Source organism: Athene cunicularia, assembly GCF_003259725.1.
Source record: "Athene cunicularia isolate RWA chromosome 28 unlocalized genomic scaffold, athCun1 chr28_part1, whole genome shotgun sequence".
Taxonomy (NCBI): Eukaryota; Metazoa; Chordata; class Aves; order Strigiformes; family Strigidae; genus Athene; species Athene cunicularia.
In genome coordinates, this window is record NW_020799139.1 from 2,522,270 (window position 1) to 2,534,012 (window position 11,743).

Below are 11,743 nucleotides of genomic sequence, written 5' to 3' on the forward strand. Positions count from 1 at the left end.
AGGACCCATAATCCTCATCAAGGAAATTAAGCCATGCATTGATTTTTCACCAGGATGGCACCCGCCAGCACGAGGCTGGCTGGGGAGGGGTTGCATAACCCACTTACGTGCCGCAGAGCCACGCTGCCCCGCCAGCCCTAGGGCCAGCCCGGCAGCCGGCACACCGGGGCGGCAGAAACACTCTGAAGGGACCAGACCCCCGGCACCGCTGCCAGACCCATGGGCCACCACACTGCAGGCAGCAGCTCCCTGGGCACTGCCCTGCCAGCAGCCACACTCCATAATTACTCCTTCCTGGGTGGGGAGAAATGTTTGGCTACGGGGAGAGGCCACACGGCCACGGCTGACACGGTCGGCGGGGCCGGGGCAGGCAGGGCTTGCTCCTCTCCAACCGACAGCCTCCCCACCTCGCTCCAAGGGCAGGAGCGTGGGCAGAAGCACAGGCTGCAGGAGAGGGACCCCCCTCCGCATCCTCTGTCCTCTCCACAGGCACCATGCTGCACACAAAGGCAGCAGAGGCCTCGCACCTTTGCTCTCCCCCCAGGAAAGGGCAGGGAAAAAGAAAAATAACTGCTTATGGAAGGCTGAGACACACAAGCAGCATGTCCTGTGAGTGCTCCCAGAGGCTGGGGCTGAGCCTCGGCCCCACAAGGCTGAGGAAGGCTGCATCGAGGTGACACCTGTCCCCAGAGACCAGCACCCCCCAGGCTCTGCAGAGCACCGCTGGGCTCAGCTCCCCTCCCCAAGGCTCAAACACCCCCGGATCTGCAGCCAGAGCTGGCACCAAACTGAGACACAGCATCGTGTTCTACACCCCGGGAGCTTGAAATGAGTCAGCAGGTCAGGCAAGCCAGGGTCCAGCCAGGAGAGACCAGAGTCCAAAGATTGGGGAGAAAAAAAAAAAAAAAAGGAATCATCTTTATTTGTGAAGTGTGTTAACAGATGGAACAGTTCAAAGCTACCCAGCAATAAAGGTATTAGACTGCACTGAGCGTCCGCCTGCTCTCAGGCTCCTGTCACGCAAACATCGAGATGGTGCAAGCACAAGAACACACAAACACGCCGTTAAACCGCCCCAGCCCCGCGCCCTGCCCCGCTGCAGCTACTGGGGACACACCAGCACCCCCTGAAATAAGTTAACAGTGAAATGTTCATCCAGTGTTGAGCTCTAAGGGGGGCTCCTGGCTGTCCCAGTAACCCGCAGCAGTTCTGGAGGAGCCCAGGGGGATCTGCTGAGGTGTCGGGGTGGTGGCACGGGCCCAGACCGTCCTCGCCAAGAGCCACACATGCCTGGTGGCCCCGGCCCCGTGGCTCGCAGGGGCCCTGCCGCTCCCCTGCCAGACACAGAACTACCTCCCCAAGCTGGGGGTCAGGCCGGGTCAGCTCCAGGCGGTCACCAAAGCAGCTTCCCCCAGGCCCATGCATCAGGGCAGGGCAAGAGCCCTGCCGGGGGCACTGCCCACACCACGCGAGTTCGGGTCTCACCCACAGCTCCCTGAAGGGCCCCAGACCCCGAGGGGGGGGCAAGGAGGCATTTCAGAACGGCCCTCCCCAACAGACCCTGCTCTCCCAGAGGCGAGGAAGATCCCAGCTGTGCTCCCACCCAGCCCCTCCGCACCAACACAAAGAAACCTCCAATAGAGACAGCCTGGGACCTAAACTATCAGAAACAAGGGATTTACATTTACAGGTAGAAAAACCCTCCCACAACTCTTTTTTTTTAAAAAAAAAAAAGTGTATTTTAGATTCTACAACATAAAAGTTTCCTTAGAAAGTGAATTAACTGAATCGCAAGGATGCACTAGAATATTTCATGGTGCTATTTTACCAAAAAAATTAGAAGAAAACAAAATTGTCCGGATGAATTCCTCATCTACGTGTCACCTGGCAGGAGAGAAAGAAAAGCCCATGAGATAACCCAGCTGCACCCGCGAGGCCAGGGGGCAGCCCCAACCCTCCCACACGTCAGAGCCCCCCAGGACAGCCCAGCACCCTCCCAGCACCCTCCCGCCCCTTCGGGCAGACGGGCTCCCAGTCCCACACACAGCCCCGGGCTCGGCCCTGCCCGGGCAGCGGCACCCACCTGGCCCCTGCTCTCAGTTCGCGTTTCTCTGGCGGACGTTCTTGTCCTTGTGGTTTGTGGCGTTGCTCTTCCTGGAAAGAGAAAAGGGGCCGTGAGGGAAGAGCAAGCAGAGCCACACCCTCCCCGCTGATGTAACTCAGGTCCAGAGAGATGGTTGAGGTGAGATTAGTTACCAGAACAGCGTCAGTTTGAGGCACTGGTGCCATCCCGGCTGGGGTGATTTATACACACACTAGGGTGGGGGGAGGTCTCCCACCCAGCAAGCCAGCGCATTACTCCCACACCAGCTAGTTTTGATATTCAGAGCAGACTCCCTGGAGGGATGTGACCTGGCAGTACAAGTCTGGCTAAATAGGAAAAAGCAAAGTACTTACAGTGGTGCAGAACCTCCATCATCATCTTCACGTTCAGGACAGCACAGGAAAAAGAAAGAACAGAATCAGGGAAGAGCATGTAAGAAGCCTCTGCCACCTCTTAAAACGCTGGGGGCTGCATCCCTGAGGGGTTACGGGATGCTCCCACCTGCACAGACTGAACCCAAAGGTTCTCTGGTCCACGGGCTCCTGTTTCGCCAGGGCCTGGCAGAGCCGGGGCTACCCCAGAACACCACCACCCTCCGCATGAGTTTTAAGCTGCTTCTTGTCTAAGCTTAAGCACAAACTTAGACATAAGCTCCTGTGGCTTGTGTTGGCACAGGGCAGCCTTGGCTCGGAGGATAATTAAGTCACACCCCACCCCCCCCCCCCCCATCCCAATCAGCAGGTCAGGTCTGGCAGCTCCATAAGCCTGGGACAACCCGAGATGCTACGGAACCTGAATTACGCGGGGAAGCATTGGGAGCCTCCAAAGCAGGACTGCTGCCAGCCAACTCCTGCCTGATGTTTGCACCCTGGGTATCCTCAGCACCGGCACTTAAAACCGGGGACAAGCCCCAGGTCCACTGGGGGGGTGGCATGGCCGCAGCCATCGCCCTGCAGCTCCCCCCCCCAACGGCCCACCGGCCCCCAGGTCCCAGCAGACCCCGAGAGAGGGCAGAGGGGATCAGATGAGGATGCCTGGGGAGCAAGGGTGTGACACCCTCCTCCCTCCCCCCAGGCCTTGTGAAGCCAAAATGCACGAGCTGCTCGCCACATCCCTGCTGCGGGGAAATGGCGGAGAAAACACCTGCCAATGGTGCCAAGCCCTGGGGCCGCTCACCACAGGCCAGGCCCCCACTCCGAGCACCGGAGGGCCTCGGGCACCAAGATCTGCTCACAGATGCTGAAACAATCTTCCATGGCGACATCTGAGGCAAACCCAGCAGCAGAGGAGGGGGGTGGAACAGTGGCACCAGCCAGGACACCAACACCCTCCGCAGAGTCCCCACAGCGCGACCGCAATGACACCAGGTAACGGGAGCAGCCGCTTCCTGGCCACGCGGGCCCTGCCGCCTCCTCCCAGAGGGACTCTCGGGGACAGAGGAGCCCTTCACACCAGGGAAGTGCAAGGCCGTGGGCAATTCCCGAAGGGGTGCGGAGCTGCACCCTCACCCACAGCCGAGGGCCCCGTCTTGGTCTCTCAAAGCCTCTGCTGCAGCTCCCACGGTCAGACCAACACGACCCGCACCCGGCCGGTGCCATCAGAAGCCAGATCACTCAACACTCCGGCTGTAGTTTTTTCTGCTGGAAGATGCAGCTTAAGACAACATCTGCCTTCCAGCCAAGGGTGTCAGAGGGCAAAGCATCTGCCTGGGAAAACCGCCCCGAGGCGAGTTCTGAGCCCACGGTCAGGGAAGGGTTACGAGTCCCTCCTGCACCTCCCAGGCTCAGCCCACCTGATGTGCTGTTCCCTGCAGAGGGCTCGGGGTCAGGAAGGATACCAACATTTACACTTCATTGTTAACTGGATCAGATAAGGGAGGGGCAGCTGGGCTAACACAATGCAGATTCTTACTGATAAGGAAAGGGAGGAGCCGATATTTCCAGAACAGATTAAAGATAGCGCTAGGCTTTGAGGAAGTCCCAGAGAGTCAGGATGTGTGGATCTGAGGACCGAAAACAGATCCATGAACCGAACCTGATTTAAGCTGAGCCTGGTCTCATGTAGTCACTGCCAGAGCACCAGAACAGCTCCACAACCCATCCAGAAATCAGCTCCACCAGAGCATCAGCTGCCAAAGAAAACCCAGTCCCCCAGACACCGGCATGAGGCACTTGAGCAAAGTGCAGAGGAACCGGAGAGACAAAAGGTCAGACCGACCTGTGCTAAATCTTATCTCCCTCCAGAGCCAAAAGCCCAGCTTGCTGGAGGCTGTCAAACAGTGCAATTACCTGCAGCTTCACAGCTAAAGTAGCCTGGTAAAGGACTACCCTGGTTTTACAAGCAGCGCCCCAAGCACCCTCCCTCACATTAACTCCCCCCCCTCCCCGACGGAGGGCACGCCAGGTTCTCTAGAACACTCTGCCTGCACCCTAGAAGTTACTTAGCCTCCCCAGAAAGATTTAGCCCCAGGCACCTCTTACCGTCAAGAACCTCATCTGGCTTCCTCCTCTTCTCATAGATGAAGATGATGGTGACAAGAACGAGGACTTCTGCCACAATCCCCAGGAAGGGCCAGAGTGCTGCCAGGCGGCTGCGCACGCGCAGGTTGACGACAGCACTACCGGAGCCGTAGCTGTTGGTGGCGTTGCAGTGGTAGTCGCCTGTATCCTCCTCAATGTTCAGCTTAAGGATGCGTAACTCTGTCTTGTTGCCACTGGACTTGATGATGTATCGACCAGAACCATTGACGATGAGCTGAGGGAGGGAGGAGGGAGGGGACGGAGTGCTCAGGGCAGCGCCGACGCGAGGCAGCCGCTGCAGAAACCCTCCTCGCCGTGGTGCTGAGGGGCTCTGGACCAACTCGCTCCGAGGAGACGAGCTCCGACACCTCTTTGCGGACAGCAGGATTGGCAGGAGGGGACAAAGAGCAAACCTCAGCACTTACCTCATGACCATTTCTGTACCAGGCCCAAAAGCTGACAGGGGGGAAGGAGGGATTCTTGCAGGTCAGCACGCCGGTGTCCCCCTCATTCCCATGCTCAGATTTCTTGTAGGCCATCACTTGGGGCGAAACTACGGCCAGAGAAGAAAATCAGACACCTCACAGGAAACACCTAGCAGACGGTACTCCTGCAGCCCACCTAGCCAGAATCAGGCAATATTACCCACAAAGCTTGACTTTGGCTTAAGAAATGTGTTAGCGGGTCTATTCCCCCGCTTAGCCATTGCCTGGCCTTTCCCTAGAGGAAAGCACATCAACCTGCCCCGAGACAGGCTCAGAGAGGTTTGTCCACCAGGTATGAGCCATTACTGTTGTGGGAACACGCCCACAGCAGAAGGCTGATCCCAGGCAAGCTCCAAGAGCCACAGACACCTCAGCTGCCCGACAGAGCGCAGCTGCCTCGCAGAGCCCGTCTGGCAGCACTGCAGAGTCCTGCGGCCTTATGACCAACACGGGCTAGAAGCAGCTTTTCAAGAAGCTGGAAAGACACCAAAGCAAAGTGCTCAGGAGATCACAGCTTCCCCACTTCCCCCCCTCACACCAAGAACACATGAAGTTACCTGAAATGTTCACTTGTCCTGTTATATCTGGGCTTGTTTTGTAGACACACTCATAGATGCCGGAGTGCTCCTCCAACTTCCCCTCGATTCTGCCAAAACCCAGGATGTCAGACAAGGGTCCAGCACAACTGACTGATCCAGACACCGAACCTGGACCCACAGACATCTGCAAGCATCAGCAGTCCCCTCCCTGCACAGGCCACTTCTCCCATTCCAGCACCAGTACTTACACCACACCAGGTACCTGCAGCAACCCAACCCTCGACCCTCCTCTCCCCACACACCGAGGGCAGCAGACCAGGATTTCAAGTCTGACACGGGTCTGTCAGGTCAGTGACCACTGGGGCCTCCTGATCTTGTGTCCTGAATCCTGAAAACCAGCAGCTCTCCCTCCCTAACCCAAAGCACTCTTGCTGTCAGAGCCTCTACGGAGGGAAAAAAAAAAAAACCATAAGACCTGGACTGTTAGTTAGGATTGATGAAGAAAACCAGGAGGACCAGGACAACCTCACCCCATCACCAGGTGCGGTGCCGTACGTACGCTTCAGAGGTGGCAAACTCTGCTCTTCCCCCTTGCACACAAACCCCAGGCTCATCTTAAAAAAAGATTCTGTTTGCTTAGCACCCTACTGAACAAAGCCAACAGAACGAGAAGCGCAGCAGGAGAGGCCCCGAGTTCACACAACCCAGGACGCGGCCACACGCCCCACGCGGCCCCGCGGTCCCCTCCAAGAGCCAGGCAAGGGCTGAGGAAGGACGCAGGAAAACCCGCTGCAACAAGGCACAGGGGTGGCAAAGGAACACCCGGGCTGGGTTCTCTGGGCTAATCCAAGAGTGGGGAGAACTCTCCCGTTTTCCTTTCTGTAAAGCTGCTGCAATGAGATTTAGTGGATTACGCTGCACCACAACAAACACCTCATTCTGCGCTCAGCAATGCCCACGGAAGGAAGGGGCAGGCGAAGTCTCAGTCCCATGGCTGCACCGGGACAACAGCCTGTTTGTTAGTTCTGCTGTGCACGGCGCTTCCCACTTCCAAAAAACCACTCAGCTGAGGAATTGAGGTCACGCGAGGGAGGCTGGGTTATAAATACTTTAATCCTTGTTCAGCTCTGTGTTGCTATGGGGAGACAGGCACGTCGGCACTGCGATACAAAAGGACATGATGCCTCTCCAGCGCCTGGGTCGCTGCCAGCCAGGCCCGGCTGGGCAGGGGGGGCTCCCTGCGCCACCACGATAAGGCTGCGGCCCCGCGGCGACACCCCGCAGCGGCCCCGGGGACCGAGTGCCGCTTCCCAGCTGGGTCGTCACAGCAGTTGGACTTTGGAAAGGTACATAAACCCCGGAGGCAGAGACAACACAGGCCCGAGTCTCCCGTCTCACACGCGGCCTCCTCCGGGGAGCGGGAGCCGCCGTCCTGCCCCGGGCAGGGCTCTGGCACACGGGTGTCAGCGCGGCCCCGGGCCCAGCAGCAGCCGCAGCCACGCTGCAGCCCAGAGCCCAGCGGCACCCACTGGGAACGGAACAGCCTCTTAGCGGGAGGGGATTTGCTTCCAAAACTCCCCCTTCCCTCTCCTTCTCACCTCCTCCTCCCCGTAAGGGAGGAAACGTTGGGCCTTACCAAAACTTTGTTTAGCTCATCTTATGTTCTGAGGCTTAAAAGCAAGACTGCAAGCACTCAGCTTTGGGTTCAGCTGACAGGAAACATTAACTGCCTCTGGTAAAAGCCAGTCCCCCCCATTCAGGTTCTTACCCGACCTTCCCCCGACACTCACGTGTAACTGGTGAAAGGAGTCGACTCTGTGTCCGTTTGCAGAATCTTGTCGTTGTGCACCCACTCGTGGCCCTTGATGGCAGGGTAAGGCCCCGTCATGTTACAGGTAAGGATCAGCTTGTCAGCAACCCTGTTTATGTAAGTTTTGATGTCTGGACCTGCATTTGTAAATAAATTGACCCAAGTTAACGCCTGGTATTCCAGAGGTCACGTCCCTGCCCGAGAACCTCCAACAGGTACCAACCCCGCAGCTCCACGTCTCCCTCACAGCCTTCACTTACCTGGGCAACCAGCCTCCTACCAGGACTGGTCACACAGCCCAGGAGAGCCCCGGGCCAGCAACAGGAGCGGGGCCGCCGCCGCGTGCTCCGGCCAGCTGAGGCCCCGCTCTCCCTATGATGGTGTGGCCCCAGCGGCGCCGGGCGTCCAGTCAGCAATGGAATCGGTCGCCCTGCGAAGGGCAGTTACAAGAGCGCGGCACTCGGCTCTCAGGAGCCACCAACGCTCCCGGGGCCAACCCAGGCCCTGAGCGGATCCCAACACCCCCAGGTAACCTAACGGGGGGCAGCCCAGACCCCACGGTGAGGGACAGCAAACGAGACCATATGCCAGCAGTAAGTGCATCCCCTGATGCCACCCAAGAGATCAGAGTTAAGATTTTCTCCAGGGAGAACACACAGAACCAGGACTCCAAAAGGTCCTAGGCCTCCGCGCGCCCAGCAGCAGTAAATCATGCAACATAAGATGACTCGGGCATTTCTGCTCGCGGGAGGCCGTCCAGGAAAACAGCTGCCATTAGCGGCACCATTACACAGCCCTGGTGGCACCCGGCTGCCGACCTTCCTCCCCACCGCAACCTCTGGGGAGGAACGATTTCTGCACAGGGCTGATGGGCATTTTACTTTTCCTTCTACCCAAGCTCCACTGATGAAGGTTCTGCTGGAGTTCTGTATTCCCTCGCACATTACGCTACACTGCTCTGCGAACTCCAGGATTCATGGCCAGGCCTGTGGAGGACGTTAAACCCCCTCCCCCTGCCCCAGGTTTCTACCACCCAGAGCAGCCCCTGCTTGCCCCCAGCCCCACGAGCGGAGGGGCCCGGTGGCCGCTCCCACAGGACAAGCAGCTACATCACACTCAGTGTCGCACACAGACACGGCCACTTCAAAAACGGTTGCATCTGGAGAAACTCAAAGCAAGTTTTGTTCCCCACAGCTTCTATCTCAAGCAAGAAAGCGAGCTTAAAGCACGACTGTTGAGAGGAGCAGAAGCTGTACGAGCTGTAGGGAAGGGCCGGTTTGTCAGTGGTGGTTAGGGCAGAGTCTACGCAGAATCAAGACTCGATTCCGCAAGCCAGCACAGGGACTCGGAGGCACTCAGGAATAAGCAGCAGGTTCCAGGTCTTTGGCTCCGGAAAAGGCGCGGGATTGCCGAAGGGCGTTTTGGTTGGGAAGCCACAACCCTTTTTGAGCAGGGCCAGTTCAGGTCAAGTCACGGGTGGTGAGGGAGATGACAGAGGGTGGGAGTCTCTCAGTTCTACAGCCGGGGCGGGAGGGTGAGGGGAGCTTTCGGGAGCCACAGGACACGGGTGCGGGGGTGAGCATGGCAGGAGACTCAAGACACCAGTGTCCGAGCAAGTGCCAAGGCCTCAGCATGGCCACTCACGTTCGATGACAAAAACGTTTGCCTGGGAACGGATCCACTTGACTTTGGGGCTCTTCGACAAGTGGTTGCGGTCGGGGTCGTTGCTGGCCCGGCACTCGTACATGCCTGAGTCGTCGCTTGTGAGGTTTGCGATGTAGATGGTGCTGGTGGAGTGCAGGTTGTAGGTGGCGTTGATTTTGACACGGTCCTGCCGTGCGCCATCCCAGAGCTGAGCATAGGTCTCATTTGGCTCGTTCCCCTCAAACCACCACTGGATCTCGGGGATAGGGTTACCAATCGCCTCGCAGTACAACTCGACGCTGTCCTGAGTCAGTCTCTTTTGAGACAGCGGTGACTTTATAAAACCAGCTATGAGTTGAAGAGGTATTAGTGCAAAGTGTTAGTGCAAAGCAAGAATTCACCTTCTACAAGCAAAAAAAAAAAAAAAAATATTCAGCCACTGAGAAGAGGCCACACACAATCTTAGCTCAGCACGCTCTCCCCTCCCTCCCCTCCCAGCTCTGAGCTCTGCCCAGCTCTGACGGGGCTGTTATTTTTAATTGTTGCATCTCCAGCCAACAATACCCTCTGCGCCTGCTGCAAACCCAGAGCACACAGGCCAGCACATCGTCTGCCACCATCCAGACGAGACCCCCACAGTAGCGACAGCATCGCCACCTTGTGCAGGGGGGCTCGCTGGGGCTTCTAGCCCGGGATGAAGACAAGGACAGATTTTTGTTGCAAGGGCTTATCCAGCCTCTACAGCCCCCCCACAAACCCAGCGTCCCCGTGCTGCGGGACGGGGCCCCTTGGCTCTGCGGGCGCACAGCCCGAGCCCCCCCGCAGCCTCCCTCTGGGCAGCCGTACCAGGAAAAGCGCCTCGTCCCCCCCCTCCCCCAGAGGAACAGACCCCTTCGCCCTGGCTGCACCACCCGAAGTGAGTGACCGTGAGCTGGGGGGGCGCGGGGACCACCCATCGCTGCACACGCCGGACCCTCCACCGCCCTCATGCCGCTCACTAAGGTCCCCGCAGAGACGTTAAACCGGCGTGAAGGTCACAGCTCTTCTGGGGGGAGGAACCGCTTGGAGTCTACAAGATGTTACAAGCCAGGTGAGAAAACACATCCCGTTTGTTGTCGAACAAACAGCAAAATCAGCCCCTTCATCTCAGGCGAGGTAGCACCGCAGAGCTGCACCAGCAACAAACAGCTGAAAAGCACCAGGAGCAGCTGCAGGCTGGGAGCGGGGCGTTTCTCAAACCGCTCCTGCAGCAAGAGCTTTGGAAAACAGACTGGCCAAAGGCACTGGGCTGCGGGAGGCTGAGCTGCCAACGTCCCTGGGCCGGGAGCCAGGCACAGGACAGCGGCCGGCGGCCCCCCGCGGCCCGAGCCACCGCCGGGAGCAGGACAGGGCCCGGAGCCGCGGGGGGAGGCTCCAGCCACATCGCTTCAGGAAGAGGCAACGTTCGGGCGTCAAGGTCACGGCCGTGACTCAACCTCCGTCAGGTTTAAGAAGAATTAGTTAAGCTTGCCACACGTCCTTCCTGCACCCCGGCTGCAGCTCCACAGCAGGCTGGCGGGCATCCCCCACCCAAGATGGCTCTCAGGGAAGTCATTCACTCGGTTGTAAAGCATTTGAAGTTCATGGCCACGTACAACCCTCCACGTGCGTACCGTGACGGACAGGCACAAAGGAGGTGGGTTTGGGAGCCAATTTTTTCTTTGTTTTTTGAACGTCTAAAGGTGCTTTAGTAAGAAATCCCATGACCATTTTCTGTGAGCGTAGGAACAAACCAGTATTATAAACCCAAGTTTGTCCAAACTCAAGAAAAATGCAAGTAAGTCTGCAAGGCAAGTTTCAGGAACTCTAAAATAAAGCAACTACACATTTCTGAGAGGAAAAAATCAGCTTTACATACCAAAGCTTTAAAAGTCTTAAAGAATAAACAGGCCTGGACAAGGAAGGAGAGTTCTGGCCCTCCCCTGAGGCCAAGACACTTCTAAAAGGCTGATACTGATGTTAAAGGGGGAGGCGAGAGGGGTCCCACAGGACGTGCGGGGGTATTGGCTGCGAGCAGCTTCCTCGCACACCGAGTTTCGCTTCCAGAACTGACCTGTGTGCCAGATGAGGGTGTTTTTCACATCACAGGCCTGTGATTAAACACTCCCAACCACCTCATTTTGAAGTCACGGAGCTGACTCCAGCACTTGTAGAAGCCTGTCCCATTTTAACTACAGCCTGATTTAAAATGGAAGCCAGTAAAGATCAAGGTTTTTTTCCTCACAGATACAAGGTGATTATTCGATGCTGACAAAACAAGCTGCTGCAAGGTTATTTGCTCCGAGTTAGAGGCACTTGGGCAGTTCATGCTGGAAAGTTTCAGCAAGCGCCGGGGATTATCACCTCTCTGCTCCCGTCACAAAGCGACCAGACACCCAAAATCCCGCAAATCCCGGGCACTCGAGGCCGGGGAAAGCGCCTGCGAGCCCGGGGTGCGGGGGCACGGCCAGCACCAACCCGCCGGGACCCCTCAAAGCGGCGAGGGGCTGCGAGCGGGACCGGCCCCAGGCAGGAGCCGGCGTGCGGGGCGGCGCGGACGCAGTGCGGTATCTGCGCAGGGGGTGCGGGACCAGGCGGGCCCAGATAACGTTTTCCCAAGTCAC

General features: G+C 57.9%; 1 protein-coding gene and 1 long non-coding RNA gene across 2 annotated transcripts in view; one reads left to right on the top strand and one right to left on the bottom strand.

The window, feature by feature from the left end:
* The window catches only part of LOC113489285, a 21,292-nt gene extending 14,378 nt beyond the window's left edge, over positions 1-6,914 (top strand). The window contains exons 2-3 of the long non-coding RNA XR_003400022.1: positions 3,151-3,153; positions 6,904-6,914. This is a non-coding gene — a long non-coding RNA (uncharacterized LOC113489285). The remainder of the gene's footprint in view (positions 1-3,150; positions 3,154-6,903) is intronic.
* BSG (basigin (Ok blood group)) lies at positions 904-9,320 on the bottom strand. The gene is made up of 8 exons (XM_026864897.1): positions 9,102-9,320; positions 7,438-7,594; positions 5,666-5,754; positions 5,049-5,176; positions 4,585-4,858; positions 2,458-2,482; positions 2,090-2,154; positions 904-1,889 (listed from the first exon to the last, which is right to left on the bottom strand). The coding sequence occupies exons 1-7, from the start codon at positions 9,202-9,204 to the stop codon at positions 2,097-2,099; spliced, it is 834 nt and encodes a 277-aa protein (XP_026720698.1). The 5' UTR covers positions 9,205-9,320; the 3' UTR covers positions 904-1,889; positions 2,090-2,096.
* Positions 9,321-11,743: the final 2,423 nt, after the last annotated feature.

What these genes read in the sequence shown, in the direction of transcription:
- BSG (XM_026864897.1), bottom strand. Translation starts at nt 9,204, where the DNA reads ATGTACGAGTGCCGGGCCAGCAACGACCCCGACCGCAACCACTTGTCG. An exon ending in AAACGTTTTTGTCATCGAAC is followed by an intron (nt 7,595 to 9,101) that starts GTGAGTGGCCAT and finishes TTACAAATGCAG; the next exon opens with GTCCAGACATCAAAACTTAC. An exon ending in GCCAGATGAGGTTCTTGACG is followed by an intron (nt 2,483 to 4,584) that starts GTAAGAGGTGCC and finishes CTGAACGTGAAG; the next exon opens with ATGATGATGGAGGTTCTGCA.